Source organism: Patella vulgata, chromosome 3 (genome assembly GCF_932274485.2).
Source record: "Patella vulgata chromosome 3, xgPatVulg1.2, whole genome shotgun sequence".
NCBI classification, from domain to species: domain Eukaryota; kingdom Metazoa; phylum Mollusca; class Gastropoda; family Patellidae; genus Patella; species Patella vulgata.
In genome coordinates, this window is record NC_065881.2 from 17,050,847 (window position 1) to 17,067,261 (window position 16,415).

Genomic DNA, 16,415 nt, shown 5'->3' on the forward strand with positions numbered 1-16,415 from the left:
ATAGTGCTCGAGTCCCATAGAGAACCACAAGGTTGCGTCTTAAATATTGAACATTTTCATGGTATAACAATATCACTATTGATTGAAATGGACCAATATTGAATTCTCATTTGTGTTTTTAATGCCAAATATCATGGATAATATTGAGTTAGAGTTATTACCCTTGATTACTTTGAAAACGCCAGTGGACCCTTTCGAGTTAAAAACCACTGATTTGAAAATTGAAAGTTATGTTTGTGAGACGAAAAAGCCTGTCTGTATTTGGGAGATAACAAAGTCTACTAATTACTTTTCGAATTTTTGCCCTTGGTTACATTGAAAACTCTTGTTATCATCCCATTGAAATTTGCACATAATGTTTATTATGTTCATGAGATGAAAAAGCCTATTGATAAAATGCAGCAAGAAAAAAAACGTATGCCGTCTGCTCATTAAATTTTCTCATACTATATTAAAAACGACCAGATAAACCATGACAAACTAACATCCATGAACTCTTAAATCTGGGAATTATAACTACAAATGCACAGAGTAATGAAAACTCTTAATACATGTCATTGTGTATCATAATTATATGTACTAGGTAGATCATTATGCATTTAAGACGTTGAGTCATTTGATATAATTCACCTACAGGTAGGTAATAATTACACTTGGGTCAATTTATTTACTACTACTGTACCGAGCAGGTTACGCACAAAACCTCTTTTTTTTTTTTTATTCAATAAGTAATTCATTCAATTTCTGTAATATATTCGCTGTAGAAAGCAATTAAAATAATCCATTGATGTTTATACTGTATTCACTGGTTATATTGTATTCGACTGGTTTGTAGAATAAACATTGATTAACATTGAAAAACTTTACCTACAATACCTGTCTATTACCTAATGTGACTCATATTATCAGAGGGGGGCCCCCTACCACAATATACAGGGGGTCTGTTGAGTGTTATATGTTCAATAGGGGCTCCCCTACCACAATATACAGGGGGTCTGTCGAGTGTTATATATATGTGTTCAATGGGGGCTCCCCTACCTCAATATACTGGGGGTCTGTTGAGTGTCTGTGGGTTTATATGTGCAAGGTTTAAATGTGAAAGGAGAAGGGAGAGGCTACTATATACCTATAGGATCTGTCAAGTGTCTTGCAAGCTTGTAGTATATGTTTGTGGCAGTATATATTTGCACTACTATCAAATTTCCATGCCCAAATAATAAGATAAAGATCAGATTTTATTGTATCATTACATCTGATACGAATGTCTAGGCACACTTTCCTTGTCAGCCCGACAAACGAAACCTGTTGACAAGTGACCTTGAAAAATCGTACATGGGACATTCACTACCTGGAATTAAGAATTAGAAAAAAACCTTAATAAACTGAATTATATTTATACAACTTAATGAAATAAAAACTCTGTCTTTTACAAATTCAATTATTCAAGGGGGTTGTCTGAGGACATATAATATATTTACTTATCATAAAGCCAAATTTGTAACCAAAGTACTTGCATATATTCTACCCCAGTTGCTATGCAACCTTAACAGAACCTCTTCCTTTGATGTGACTTTTATGAATGAAAACCAGTTGTTAATTTTTAACCTTATCTAATCTGCTCTACCTGTCTCCTTTTACAAGTGACGCTCAAATGATATTCTTTGATATTTCTACGATTTTATTAAAAGTAAGTGAGTTCCCATATCTTTCGTATTTCTCCGGTCCATTATCTAACTTTACTATGCCAGGATTCTTTTGTGATCTTCTAAACAATAACATCTCTGTTCCAGCTACAGTCTATTCTCTGTTTAATTTTCTTGTTTTTAAAGAATATGAGATGCATTCAGCTAGATAAAATTTCATCAGGGGAGATTAAGAGTTGAGATTAATTCATTTTGGGTCTTTAACAACGTAACAAGATAAAAAGTCGAATTAATGTAGGTCTGACATGTAAACAAGATGTTGGACATGTGAAACATGTAAACTCACAGCATGTTTTATTTATCTTACATCATTTCACATCAAGTGTGAGAAATCTACTTGAAAATTGTATAAAACACTTTTTTTTTTATACACCACATTCATCAAGTTTCAACTATCTAGGTTTTTATGGACACATCAATTTGAACACAGACAGTGCCTCTGTTTTTTTATTCCATCCATACGACTAGATACTGTTGCTTGCCAGGTGACCAGTCTGCACCACTGACAGGAGTAAGCCAGGCTGGAGGATCGAACCATTGGACCTTCTGGTTAGTGAGCCAGCACAATACTCACTAAACCAGTGGCAGCCAAATCATTAGCAAAGTATTTCATTTCCCATATGGAGAATGTAGGCTACCAAAATAAGTTAGAAATGAAATGAAATGGGGTTTAATGTCCTAATGTTCTGCTCTGACTGGAAATTTTGCCCGGACAGCGGCGCTACAGCCTATTTTTATATCAAATACCAACTGCTAAGGGATCTTTTACGTGTACATGGGACCTTGTTTTTTCACCCCTTTCGAACAACTATACATTTCCCTTTGCCAGGCAATTGGTCCTGCACCACTGACAAGGAGGAACCACGCCGAAAAATTCTGATGAACCTTATTAGCCAACACAGGGATCAAACACAGGACCTTCAGGCTAGCGAGCCAACATCTTATTCACTGAGCCACCGATGGCTCCAAAATAAGTTAGACTTATCCGAGAAAATTGATGAAATTGTACAGTAGCAGACCATCCTCATCATTTTTATATGCCCACATTTTCATGTGGATGTATATTGTCATCGCCCCTGTCCGTTCGTCCGTCCGGATGTCCGTCCACAATTGTTTGTGAACAGTCTACAGGTCACCATTTTTATCCGATTTCAATGAAACTTGAAATATAGGTTTATCACCCTAAGATCTCGGTACCTTTCGATATTGGCATGTATCGGACTGTAACTTGATTATAACCCAAAGATCTCGGTTCAGTTCGATATTTGCGCATATCGGACAGTAACTTCCTGAATTATGGCCCCTGATTGTACGAAAAATCGCGTTTTTAGCCTGTGCACCCTATAGAGGTCATAATTTTTATCCGATTTAAAAAAACATATTATTATATCACCGTTAAACCCTGAGTTCAAATTTTGTGAAAATCGGCCCAAAACTGACAGACTAAATGGCCGCCGTTCGTTACCAAATAGCGTAAAAATATAGTATATCAAGGTTGTGGACCCTATAGAGGTCACAATTTTAATCCTATTTTGATGAAACTTGAAATGTAAGTTTATAACCCAAAGATCGTGGTTCCTTTCGATATTCACACATATCGGACCGTATTTTCCTGAATTATGGCCCCTGATTGTACGAAAAATCACGTTTTTAGCTTGTGGACCCTATAGAGTTCGATTTTGTTGAAACTTGAAATGTAAGTTTATAACCCAAAGATCTCGGTTCCTTTTGATATTCGCGCATATCGGACCGTAACTTTGTGAATTATGGCCTCTGATTGTACGAAAAATCACTTTCTTTTTAGCTTGTTCTCTATCCATCTCTCGAAAATGTGGGCGTAACCTGCCTGGCAGCCGCTGGTTATTTCTAAGACATTGTACAGAAATCTCATTTTAGTTGCCAACTAACTAATTTATGAATGAGTTTTCAAATGTTGTTTTTGAGAAATGATTCATTTAGTTTGCAGATGCCAATAAAATGGATTAACACTTTAAGAACTTTTGCAATAGATAGCCCAACAATAAGATTTAGCTCTGAAGGGTGCCCACCCCCATTGTTTACATAATATAGTATGTTTCAACTCCATGTGGAGGTTTGTTAGATTCAAGAACATTTTTTTAGATGACCATACCATAAAATAGTATGTTTCAACTCCATGTGGAGGTTTGTTATAGCCCGTTCAGACGCTTAAGTTGAACTGGTTTAAAAACCCCGGGGATTGTTAAACCAGTTTAACTTAAGCGTCTGAACGCAAATGTGGGGCAAATAAACCAGTTTAAAACCCCCTGCTCGCGACCTGTCTTCGAGAAGGCTTTTTATTTTAAACTGGTTTATCTTAGCCGTCTGAACGGGTTGGCTTAAAAACCCCAGCTCCAGCTTGCTTCGAGCATTAACAGTACGCAGTTAGTTACATTCCTGTGAAAATATTGAGTCAGACAATGCCAATGTTATCGAAAGCGTGCGAGAACCGAATAAAGAATATCAAGCTACCCATGCACAGTTAACTCTAACCTCCGACCGAAGAGGTCAGAATAGTTAAACTGGTTTGGCTTATAGTACGTGTGAACGCAACACGATGCTGTCTTAAAAACCCCAGCGATTATGAACTGGTTTAAAAATAAGCATCTGAACGGGCTATAAGATTCAAGAACTTTTTTTAGATTCAACTCCATGTGGAGGTTTGTTAGATTCAATAACATTTTTTTAGATGACCATACCATAAAATTGTATGTTTCAACTCCATGTAGAGGTTTGTTAGATTCAAGAACTTTTTTTAGATTCAACTCCATGTGGAGGTTTGTTAGATTCAATAACATTTTTTTAGATGACCATACCATAAAATTGTATGTTTCAACTCCATGTAGAGGTTTGTTAGATTCAATCATTTTTTTTAGATGACCATACCGAATATAGTATGTTTTAACTCCATGCCAAGGCTGGGCGTGGTTGGTTTTGAAAAATTAATAACAATGCTGGTACTTTTGGACATTTATTTTAAACATACATTATGCAAGAGTTAAATCTGCCATAATCAACTCTCTATAATTAGTGGATTTGAATACATTTTTTGATGGATGATTTAACGTAAAAATGGATAATTGAGGCTTTGTTTATTATAATACCAATAGTAGTAATGACGTTTGGGGCTAGCCTAAAATTGAATTGCTAATATCTCGGTTCAGAGTGAAGCAGTTTGACTGAAATTTTCAGCATATTCTGTTTTCATTATCTATTTTTTAACTATTATAGCAAGAACTGTCAGCTCTTTATCTAATCTTACGAAATGCCACTTTCCTTTAATATATTCATTATCACAGACATTGGACTCGTGGGTGGCCTTACCAATTATTTTATCCTACCTGATATATATATTCTGTTTATGAAGTCTTAATTACAAATTTCTTCCTTAAATTATTTCAATATTATACTTATCAGCTCACCTGCTTCATTCCAGGTGCCTAGGACTATTTGATATGGAGGGTTGGGAGGTGGGAGGGGTGGTGGTACCAGAACATCACCAGACACCAGAATATTACCATACACCAGTTTAGCTGAATATACGAAAAAGTGACTTTCACAGTTTTATTGAAGGATATGAATATTAATGATGTAATTGAAATTCATGCTGCCATAAACTGGCTGTAGACTGGAATATAGTAGTCTTGAAGAATATGAATAAATTGAATATTAATGATATAATTGACATTCATGATAATGTAGACTGGAATATAGTAGTCTTGAAGAATATGAACAAATTAATAATATAATTAACATTCATGGTACTGTAGACTTGAACATAGTACTCAGTAGTCTTGAATAATATGAATATTAATGATATAATTGACATTCATGGTACTGTAGGCATATTAGTCTTGAAGAATATGAATAATGGGATTCTTGATACCATAAATTAGAACATTAATCTTGAAGCTACTTATGTGAATTTAATCAACCAGTCTAGTGTTTAAATAGTGTTCTGTGACTGTCTTGCCCAAGTATTTGTTCAACCGAAAAACAAATTGGGGGGGGGGGGGGAGCAATGTACCCCTATGTCACTTCGAACTTTTCATATTATTTAAACTGATTTAAAAAAGTATTCTACAGGGTGACACAAAAAAAACGTTCATCAATAAAAATCGAATAACTTCCAAAATTTTATTTAGATTAACACAAAAATTTAGCTACATTAGGTTAAGTCTATGTAGCAGACATCTCCAAAGTTTCAAGTCTGTACCACAAAAACTCTTTGTTTAATGGTGCTAAAAAAAAATGTGCTCTAAATGAGCTCCCCGGTGCTGCAAGCACATTTGGATCCGGCGGGCAAAGTTCTCGATGACCCTCCCACACTCTTCCCTTGGGATCGCTTTTATTGCTGCTGTGATTGCTGCCTTCAGATCAGGGATAGTCTGGGGGTTGTTGCCATACACCCTGTCCTTAAGGTATCCCCACAGATAAAAATCTGGGGCGTTCAAGTCTGGTGAATGCGGCGACCACTCCGGGTCACACCTGCGGCTGATCAGTCGGTCAGGGAAACACTGCAGTAGCCATGCCAATGATTCGTTTGAGGTGTGGGGGGTGGCACCATCCTGCTGGAACCACTGGAGGTCCCTGACGACCCCTCTTCGTCGACCAAGTTTAGGTGATGAACGCTTTTTTTGTGTCCCCCAGTATCTACCAGTCTTGGCCTTATAAAACAATATTGCACGCCTGAATTCTTGGTCTCACGATTATTGGGGGTGGGGTGGGGGTGTACAGTGCCTCTACCCCTCCTCCCGCCTATGGCCTGTACACAGCTGCTGACTATTCACATTAAAATAATTTAAAGTTGTGTGCCATCTGTCAGTGTCAGTCATATTAAAGGATATTGCACATACATGTGCAGACTTGTATCAGATGTTCACCCACGCAATGTTACTTAACAGGTGAAGTTAAAGTGACATTCCCCACTTTCATAGGGTATTATCAGTAAGTTTAGTTCTGGAATATTGAACTCAAAATGTGAAGAAATAACTCAAATAGTTTGACTGAAATGTTCAGTTAAAAAAAATGAGCAATTTGGAAGTTATCGTTTGATTTGTTGCGAATCACATTTATGTTATGACATTGTCCGTTTGTTTGAGTGACTTGTTAATCAAGACGATCACTTACCAAGTATGTAGACACTGTTAGCCAGGCTACCGGTGTTTCCCAAGGAAGTTCCTCAGGGATTTTTCAGCATGGTTTCCCCTATCAGTTGTGCAGCACAGAGGACCTGGCAACAAACAGCATCTAGTCGTGTACTAGAATAGTCCCGGCAAAATTTCCCTCGTATCTCACTGCATGGCATATGCCTAATTTAATTAGCCCTATCTATGTAGAAACTTAAGTTGTTAAACCATATTTCATTTCACTAAAATATATTTGGGACAGCGCCTTTAAGAGAATGGTATGTGTCTTGATGGGAAGGTTTGTTGATAAGCTGAGTTAAGTAGTTTCATCAAAAACAGCTGTTTAAAAGAAAACCCACCTTCATCAATAAACTTTATATATAGGAAGTAATCTGAATGAGAATGGAAGCAAGTTGTGTTGTCAGCCACCTGTAGAGAAAGTCAGGACCCACATGCAGCTAGTTACACCCTATGTATATTATGTTATGATATACCATGTTAGAAAAAACATTTCTAGTTGTTTTAAGGATACATGTTTAATATTATATGAGCTAGATATATCCTAAAGATAGCAATTACCAAGCCAGATAGTTAGCATAGCAGTAATAGATAAGCCAAGATAAAATACATGTCCCAACCTTAAAGGGGAAATCCCAGAATTAGGGAGAGAGATATCAACTGACACAAATTAGGTAATTTGGGGACTAACATATGGTTATTTAAATGATTTGCATGTCTGTGGAAGGAAACTGGAGGACCTGAAAAAAAACCAAGAGGCTAGGCAGGTGACCCTATTTCTTGTCATGTACAGCTTGGGATCGAAACCACACCACTTGACTCAATGACAGCCCTTAAGCTGTAAAGCTAAGACATTAGAGAACTGGACCACCCAACCTACTGGTTGTCACAAAATCGTAAATTAAAGTGAATCTATGTAAATGCAAATCTCCAAAATGTGCTGATATAGCCTATTACAAATCAACTATTCTCTGAGTGACTTGATAATCACAACAATCACTTACCACTGTAACTTCTGCATTTATGAAGACTCGTTTATCTTGACACTGTCACAGCATGGAATTTGGGGACTTAATGGCCAGCCCAACATGGAAACTCAATGTTTTTATTCTTAAAAAATAAAAAAAAAACTTACAAATAGTTGCATGAGATTAGAAAACAAATTGACAAGATTTCTTCTCTCCAAATTATCCAGTTTTAAAATACAAGCTGTTAACTAGAGAAGAAATTTTAAAAACTGTAAGATATCTGTGTAAAGTCTGCTTTTTTGAGAAACTATAGATGTTGGGAGGATCAGGGAAAAAGTGAAAAAATATATCTGGGACTTTTCCTTTAATTTTCTCACAAGAGCATTTTTAGCTTAGAATATCAAATTATCAAATTCCATTATGAGTCTGTCTGTTGTGTTTCCGAGTTTCTAGATGTCATTGTAAGAAGAACTTTCAGGGGGGAACTAGTCTGAAGCAATTAAATACATGTCTAATGAAAGGAAATTATTTATTTGAGTAACCTAGATCTATTGTTCTAATGGTACTTATAAAAACTTACCCTAAAAATTAACTTGTCAGACATTAATTTAAGATTACAAGGAAAACAAAAGCTAGTATATTAAGCCATGTCATGGCACTTATAAAAACTTACACCAAAAAGTAACTTGTCCGACATTAATTTGAGATTTCAAGGAAAACAAAAGCCAGTATATTAAGCTGATGTGATGATGTGAAAAAACACAGACTTGTGACTATTATAGAAGCCAGGTGCTTCCTGTCTGCGTACATGTCAACACATACTTATATCAAGATGGCAATCTCATTAATTATGATAACTACCATACATAATGTGTCTTTGTCTACTTGATAAAACTACCCCCCAAAAAAGGGAATCATCCTTGACCAGTCATATAGATATATCACATCTTCCTTTTAAAGATATCCTTCACCTTAGTGGAAACAATACTTCAATTGTTGTAAAATGAATCTAACATCTATTTATTTTTATTTTAGTGAAATTATAAATGACAAGAACTACTGTTGTCTTTCATCAGTTGATTATTAATGTTCTCTGTAAACTTTTATATATGGTCATATATTGTAATCACCCTTGTCTGCTGGCTGGCTGTACTCCTCCCTTTACAATTGCTTATGTTGTTGATCTGAATGCTACAGTTACCCTCAGATTAAAGACTGTTCACTGTGAACTAAAGAATCCTATTTATTGTCAATGATTTCTGATAATTACTGTCAGAGTTATGGCCCTTTATCATTTTGAGAGATCTTGAGGACCCTCTGGAGGCTAAGGTTATCAACCAATTGATTTGACATTTATAGACAGTGTTTGTTTCTCTTAATGAAATGTTGAACAACAAGAACTACAGTTGTCTTTCATCCATGAATTATTAATGTCCTCTATAATCTGTTATAAATGTGGGAATTTATTATCTTCACCCCTGTTGATCCACAGTGGATCAGAGAATATGACACTGACTCGTTAACCAGGAGGTTCCCTGGGTTTGATCCTGATGTTGGGCGAGAAAGTTCATCAGGATTACGCCTTGTGAGTGGTGCAGGACAGAGGCGTTGGAAATAAAAGTATCTAGTAACTCGGATGGGACAATAAACAAGATCAACCTGCGTACTCCATGCCGTGCATGTAAAAAGAGCCTCTCTGTTTAAATTAACTGATGAATTGGTGGAAACGCGAATGTTTGGTCAAAATTACTCTCATAACCCAGTTGGTGCTAAGAAGTAATACGTTAAAGCCCATTATTGTGTCCCTGATTTTGGTTCATAAAAAACAACCATGACCGTATTTCATGTTTTACTCGCTCCGATAAGTACAGTGACTACTTGTAGTGTATTATTTAACCATAAAAGAACACTTGTTTCATTCATGCGTTTTTTTAAAAAAGAAAAAGAAATAACTGCAGTAAGGATGTGGTGGAGATGCTGTACTTAATACTCAGGTGCTAGGACAGTTTATTAAAGAGAGGTTACTCCTGATCGTATGTCACAAGACACAGCAATTGTTGGCTGTTTAAATTATAAGATAAATGAAAAGTATTGTTTCCGGTGGTTTCATGTCAATTGCTCTTTAGTTGAAGATAAATCATAGAAATGTGATATAACCTATAATTACTGGGTAAAGATAACATCATCTTGATAGTTATACTATCACAGATAACATTATTTTAAAAAACTTGACTGATGATTTAAGAGATTAAGTGGTTTCAGTCTGATCCATTTATAGACAAACTGACGACTGTTATATATGTTTGATATCTTATAGTTAAAAGAAGTTACTTTTTCTGTGATAATTAACATCATGATCTTTATAATATCCAGCTCATTTACATCCACTATAGAAATGAAATGAAATAGACGTTAACGTCTTACTTGTCTGTGGTGCAGCACAGAACAACATCAAGTCCCTCGGTTAGGACGAAAAGCTGAGGTCCAATGTACTTGAAATTCGAAATAAGAGCCGCTGTAGAGCCGCTGCCTGGGAAAAATTTTTTTTCATAGCACATTGCATGGTGTATGACTGTCTTCGTAAGTCCGTGGTGGGTGGATGGCTGAATGGTTAACACGTGCACACTGTATTATAAGGTCTGTCATTGAGTCAACTGGCGTGGTTTCAATTCCCCAGTTGTATGTGACAAGGAGTAGGGTCTCCTGTCCAACCTTGTGGGTTTTCTCCGGGTCCTCCGGTTTCCTCCCACTGCTAAAGACCCCTACGCACAAGCGAATTATTGAAAAAAATTTAACCATGTGTTATTCCCGAAATTACCTAGTTTGTGTCGAGTGGACGTTAAACCCCATTTTTCTCTCTCTCTCTATAGAAATAAAATGATATAGACGTTAATGCCTTCTGCATTCGTCTTCTTGCTGCCTGGGCAAAATTTGACTCATAGCACACTGCATGGTATATGTCTATCTTTGTTAGTCTGTATATGGAACAGAAAAGTAGAAATTTAAATGGTAAACCTCATTTTATTTCTATAAATTGAGTATATTGAGTTATTGATAGGATGCTCGACACAGCCAGGGTATTTTTTTAATTTTCTAAATGGATATAACTTATATATTTATGGATATATTTGGAGATTATTGAATGTGTTTTGAACATGTATTTACAGAAAGGAGTTATACGAACAGCAGAAGAAGATTATATAATAGAACCAGTAGAACACCATATTATAATGGGTTTTAATATGGACAATAAACTGGGCAAACCACATCGTCTCTATAAAAGATCAACATTACAACCTCATCAGTCCAGATTTGAAGGAACCAAACACAGATATTCTGGTACGCCTTTTTAATATTTTCAATGTTTTTAGGTACCATAGATACAGTAACTTCTGTGAATGATAATATTTTGTTTCCTTAATATGGAATTATCCAGGAAGTCCTGGGTTTCATCCCTGTGTTCACCAAGAAAGTTCCTCGTGATTTTTCAGCATGGTTTCCTGTTGTTAATAATGCAGGATAAAGGGTCTGGTAAGGAGCAGCAAGGTCCTGTATTGTTTGTATGTACTTAAAAACATAGGCGTACTGGCTCAATGATTGTTGGGGGGGGGGGGAGAAAGTTCTCGAAATGCCTGAAAAAATTTGGGGCAGACAAAATGTTTTAATCCATAGTCAATTCAGTACGAATTCGTGGTATTCAATTAAAAGAAAAGTAAAATTGGTGTTTTGTTAGATTTTGGGTACAGTACTTTATTTTGCCAACTACATGTAAATGAAATAATAATTTTTGTTTTCACTTTACGAAAAGTCACTAGAATTCTCTAGTTTTTGTAAGTACCAACCCATTATATTCCAGCTATTTGTAGGTGACTACCAATGTGAGATATAAACACTGAGTTGAATAGTGGCTACTTGTATTTTTCTCTTATCCTTTAAAGTAATAAAAATCATTTCATATAGACCTGTCATGTTGAGAACAGTGTTGGATCCAACCCTCTCTTAAATAATAATAATAGTGCATGGTACATACTTCACAGTGATTGTCATATCTATCAAAATTTAATTTACTATACTGCAGCGTACTCGTAGTAAGGTTGTACATATAGCTACAAATCAGCACTGAGACCACAATTTTCAAAATTTTCTCGGATCCCCCAACCCCAACCAAATATCCAGGATTTACCACTGGTGGAGAGAAATGATATAAAAACAAAATAGTAGAGGAGGATGTTCATTCTTTGAGGAGCCCAAAATAATTTGATACTGTTTTTTGTTTTTATCAAATTTACCTAATTTTCTATCGTCTCATCTTAAAAGACCAACCCAATTCTATAAATCGTTTTTACAAGATTTTTCTCTTTTTTTCCTACTTTTTTTAATACAAAAACATTTCTTTTAGATATATATTTTTTAAAACTAAATATTATTTTTGTATTTTGTTTTTACATTACATACATATCAATTATACTTAATCTCAATTCTACATTAGTTTTTACAGGATTTCTCATTTTCTCCCTTTTTATAAAACAAAAACTTTTCTTTTAATGTGTTTTTTTTTCATCATTATAGAATGTAATCCATTTAATGCTTTTAGGGAAGGAAGTCCGTGAATTATTTTGTCTGTGAAATAAAAGTCAAGAAAACAAATGTTTCCTGTCAATTTATATATTTGATATGTTTGTGATCAACATCTTAAAAATAAAAACCAACAAAGGACAAGAATTAAATTACTATTTTATATAATTTCTGATCATATTTCAGAATACATTTCAACGTATGTTGATTGTTGTTTTCATGATATTTTAGTGGACAGATTTTAGGCCATACTTCTTAAAGGCTCAATACCACTCTTGTTGTAACTGAATAATATGTCCCAATCTTTATTCTGGTCAACAAATTGTACTATTTTAGAATATTTCAATTAATTGATGATACAAATTTCATCTTAACACACCTTATTTAAAATTTTTGAAAAATTCAACATAATGGTTTGAAACGTCTAACGTAAACCTTTTCAAATGAAACTTTGATTTAAAAATATTTTCGAACCCTCTGGACAAGTAAAATAGGATGTAATGGATAATTTACACAACAGGTAGGACACTTAAACATCTAGTACTTAGATAGAGATATTATTTATTTTCTGGAGCTTTCAAGTCAGCAAGAGTGTTATTGTCCCTTTAATGTTTGGATAATTTTGGTCTGTGCAAATTTTAAAGCTGAAATTTTTGGGAAATATTTAATTTTTCACAACTTAAAACACTCTAGTCTTAAGTTATACACAGATTTAAAGGAAGCAAGCTTCTGACTCAATATCACCCAGAGTCATTGCAAACATGTCTAGTCATTTGGATGATACGAAAAACCGAGGTCCCGTGTACACATTGGCGTGCATGTAAAAGATCCCTTGACAGTTGGAATTCGATATAAGAGTAGGCAGTAGTGCCGCTGTCCGGGCAAAATTTTCCTCATAGCACACTGTATGGCGTATGCCCGTCTTCATTAGCCCAGTTCGGAGCAAAACAGTAGGACGTAAAACCCCATTTCATTTCATTTCATTTCATTGCAAACATGACTTATTGATGAATTTAAATCAACATTGATGTCATTATCTTACCGTGAAAAGATGGGCTTCTGATATCCAATATTTAAGACACATTTAAAATTTTAAAATTGTTACACGTATCCCGTGCCAGAATGCTTTTGAGTGCCATTTGTATTGAAGTGACTCGATGAACAACGCTAAACATATTCCACAGAAGAATACTACCGATGCTATTGAGTTAAAGACTTGCCTCCTTTAAATAAATATTTTTAAATCTATGCTCATTCATTGAGGCACACATATTTCCCCAAACCCAAACCCACTACCTATCTTCGGGAATTTTTTTTTTTTTTTAAGCTAAAATATTCTGGTCATCTGGTCATCTGGTCTGCTTAAAATGGACGGTTTCAACTCAATTTAAGCACAAACATTTTTTGGGGAGTTCCGGGCAAGGAACAGGGTCTAGTAGTTCAGATGGGATGAAAAACTGAGATCCTGCATACACATGGAATTGCATATCAAAGAACTCTTTGATGGTTGGAATTCAAAACAAGAGTTGGCCAGTGTGCTACTTCATATTGACACTGAGCAAAATTTTCCTCATTGCACACTGCATGGTGCATGTCTGTCTATGTATTAGCCTGGTTGGCAGGCGCTTAATCCCCCCTGTGAAAAAGTTTTCGCCATAAAAAAATTGATATACTTTGTCCGTCAATTTTACAGCACCCTGAAAGCACTTCTCGCCACCCTGGTTGCTCTGAGCTAGTTACGGCCCTGCTGGTTGGTGGCAAATACCAGGGTGTTAAACCTCATTTCATCTAATTTTAAATTGGTTAATAGAAAACTGATACATCTTATGTTTTGTTTAATTGATGACAATCTTACAACATGTATATTTTTTAAACTTGTTATTTATCTGATAAGCTGTGGGTCATGTATACACAATGTAATATAACATTTACATAGATCTGTTTATATAAACTATATTATAATCTACAAATCTCCTTCAAGACATTCATATAATGTCAATCATAATGTCGACATTCAAAACGATAACATTTATCCCCACTTGAATGATTTGTTGATGTAACTTTTACATGTACAAGTTATCTACCCTGCCATTTTCGAGTCATGTCGTTCAATACCTAGGGGGTACGAACATAGATATATCATGATATGTAGACAAAAAATACCACTAGGAAATAAGCAGGCATTTACTTCTAACAGTGAAAATATCTTCCGGGGGATTTTAAGGATTAATTTTCAGTCATAAAGAAGAAAGAACATTGTTTGAAAGCTTTCTAGTTGATAAGACAGTGCTTGTTACATCTGAAGGTTAACAGTTTAAAGCCACTGATCGTCATTTCATTTTTCAGATAATATTTAATTTATCACTCTCGAAATGCACTCAAACTGCTTATTTGACATTTAATTGAACTGAATTGGTTTTAATTCCCTGTTTGAATGTGACAAGGAGTAGGGTCGCCTCTCCAACCTTGTGGATTTTCTCTGGGTCCTCCGGTTTCCTCCCACTGCTAAAAATCCCTACGCGCAAGCGAATTAATGAAATAAAATTGAATCATGTGTTAGTCCCAAAATTACCTAGTTTGTGTGGCGTGGACATTAAACCCCATTTTTCTCTTAATACACTAAGATTGATTATTTAAAATTTAAGTAAGAAAACAGAAACCAAAACATCAATGGCAGATAATCTCATGGCTGGGATTAAACCAGATTAAAAAGAGGCCCATCAAAAGATTTTACCCAATTTCTAATTCATCATATCTATGTAAATACTGGAGCAAATTGAACCCTACGTAGGTTGATTTTCCTTTTGCTGTGTATTCAAATCCTTCTTGTCTGTGATATCACCTCGGTGGAAGGGGACGTTAAAAAAGCTATTTCAGGCACATACACAATGAAATGAAATGAAATGGGGTTTAACGTCCTACTGTTCTGCTCCGAACTGGGCTAATGAAGACGGGCATATGCCATACAGTGTGCTATGAGGGAAATTTTGCCCGGACAGCGGCACTACAACCTACACTTATATCCTCTTCCAACTGTCAAGGGATCTTTTACCTGCACGCCTATATGTACACGGGACCTCGGTTTTTCATCCCATCCAAATGACTAGACAGCTGTCCTGGTCAGGCCCACCGTCCTGCATCAATGACAAGGGGGAAACCACGCCAGTGGCACATACACAAATCCTTCAAAAAACGCTGAACTACTTTAAAAGAATGCTATATAAAGATTATTGGTAATAAAGATATATAGCCTAAGAAAATTAAATTATATGCACTTATAATAAGTTGTACTATATTTCTACATGTATTTTTTTTTACTAAGTAGTTATTACAGATAGATAAGATTTATGTACCACTTTTGTTTTTAATGTCAAGTTGTATTTACCCTATAACTGAGTTTCTGTTTCACTCTGTTTTAAAACTTGAGGGGGGTTGGGTGGTCTAGTGATGTCATTGGGTCAAGTGACGTGGTTTCGATTCACTGCTTGTACATGGCAAGGAGTAGGGTCGCCTGTCCAACATCATGGGTTTTCTCTGATTTCCTCGCACTGCTAAAGACCCCTACACGCAAGCGAATTATTGAAATGAAATTGAACCCTATGTTAGCCCCGAAATTACTTAGTTGGACCTCATTTCTCTCTCTATTTTAAAACTCTAATTCAAATAGATGTGATACACATAAAAAAGTCTTTTCAAATATTTCGTTAATTTCTGTTTAATTAGGAAAATCTAGACTACTGTCCCTCAGAAAGAAGCTACATGAAAATTAATTTGATAAATTGGAACTATTAATATAATCTAGGTTAATTAATATATTGATACCATAACTCCAGATATGATGGATTAAACTGGTTTCCAGTTATCAGTATAGACTACAACTGTGTTCATTGTGACCTTGTTCTGTTTTATTTAACCCTTTTACCTTCAGACGTTCCATATGAAACGTTAATCAGGAGGCCATTTTGCAGATCATGAAGTAAAAATAACAAAAAATGTTAAATATT

General features: G+C 35.3%; 1 protein-coding gene across 4 annotated transcripts in view; it reads left to right on the plus strand.

Moving 5' to 3' along the window:
• The window catches only part of LOC126816800 (A disintegrin and metalloproteinase with thrombospondin motifs 16), a 104,950-nt gene that overhangs the window by 63,185 nt on the left and 25,350 nt on the right, over nt 1-16,415 (plus strand). For all 4 annotated transcript variants that reach the window (XM_050543520.2, XM_050543516.2, XM_050543518.2 and 1 more), the window contains exon 4: nt 11,004-11,175. In XM_050543520.2, coding sequence (XP_050399477.1) covers nt 11,004-11,175 — 172 coding nt within the window. The remainder of the gene's footprint in view (nt 1-11,003; nt 11,176-16,415) is intronic.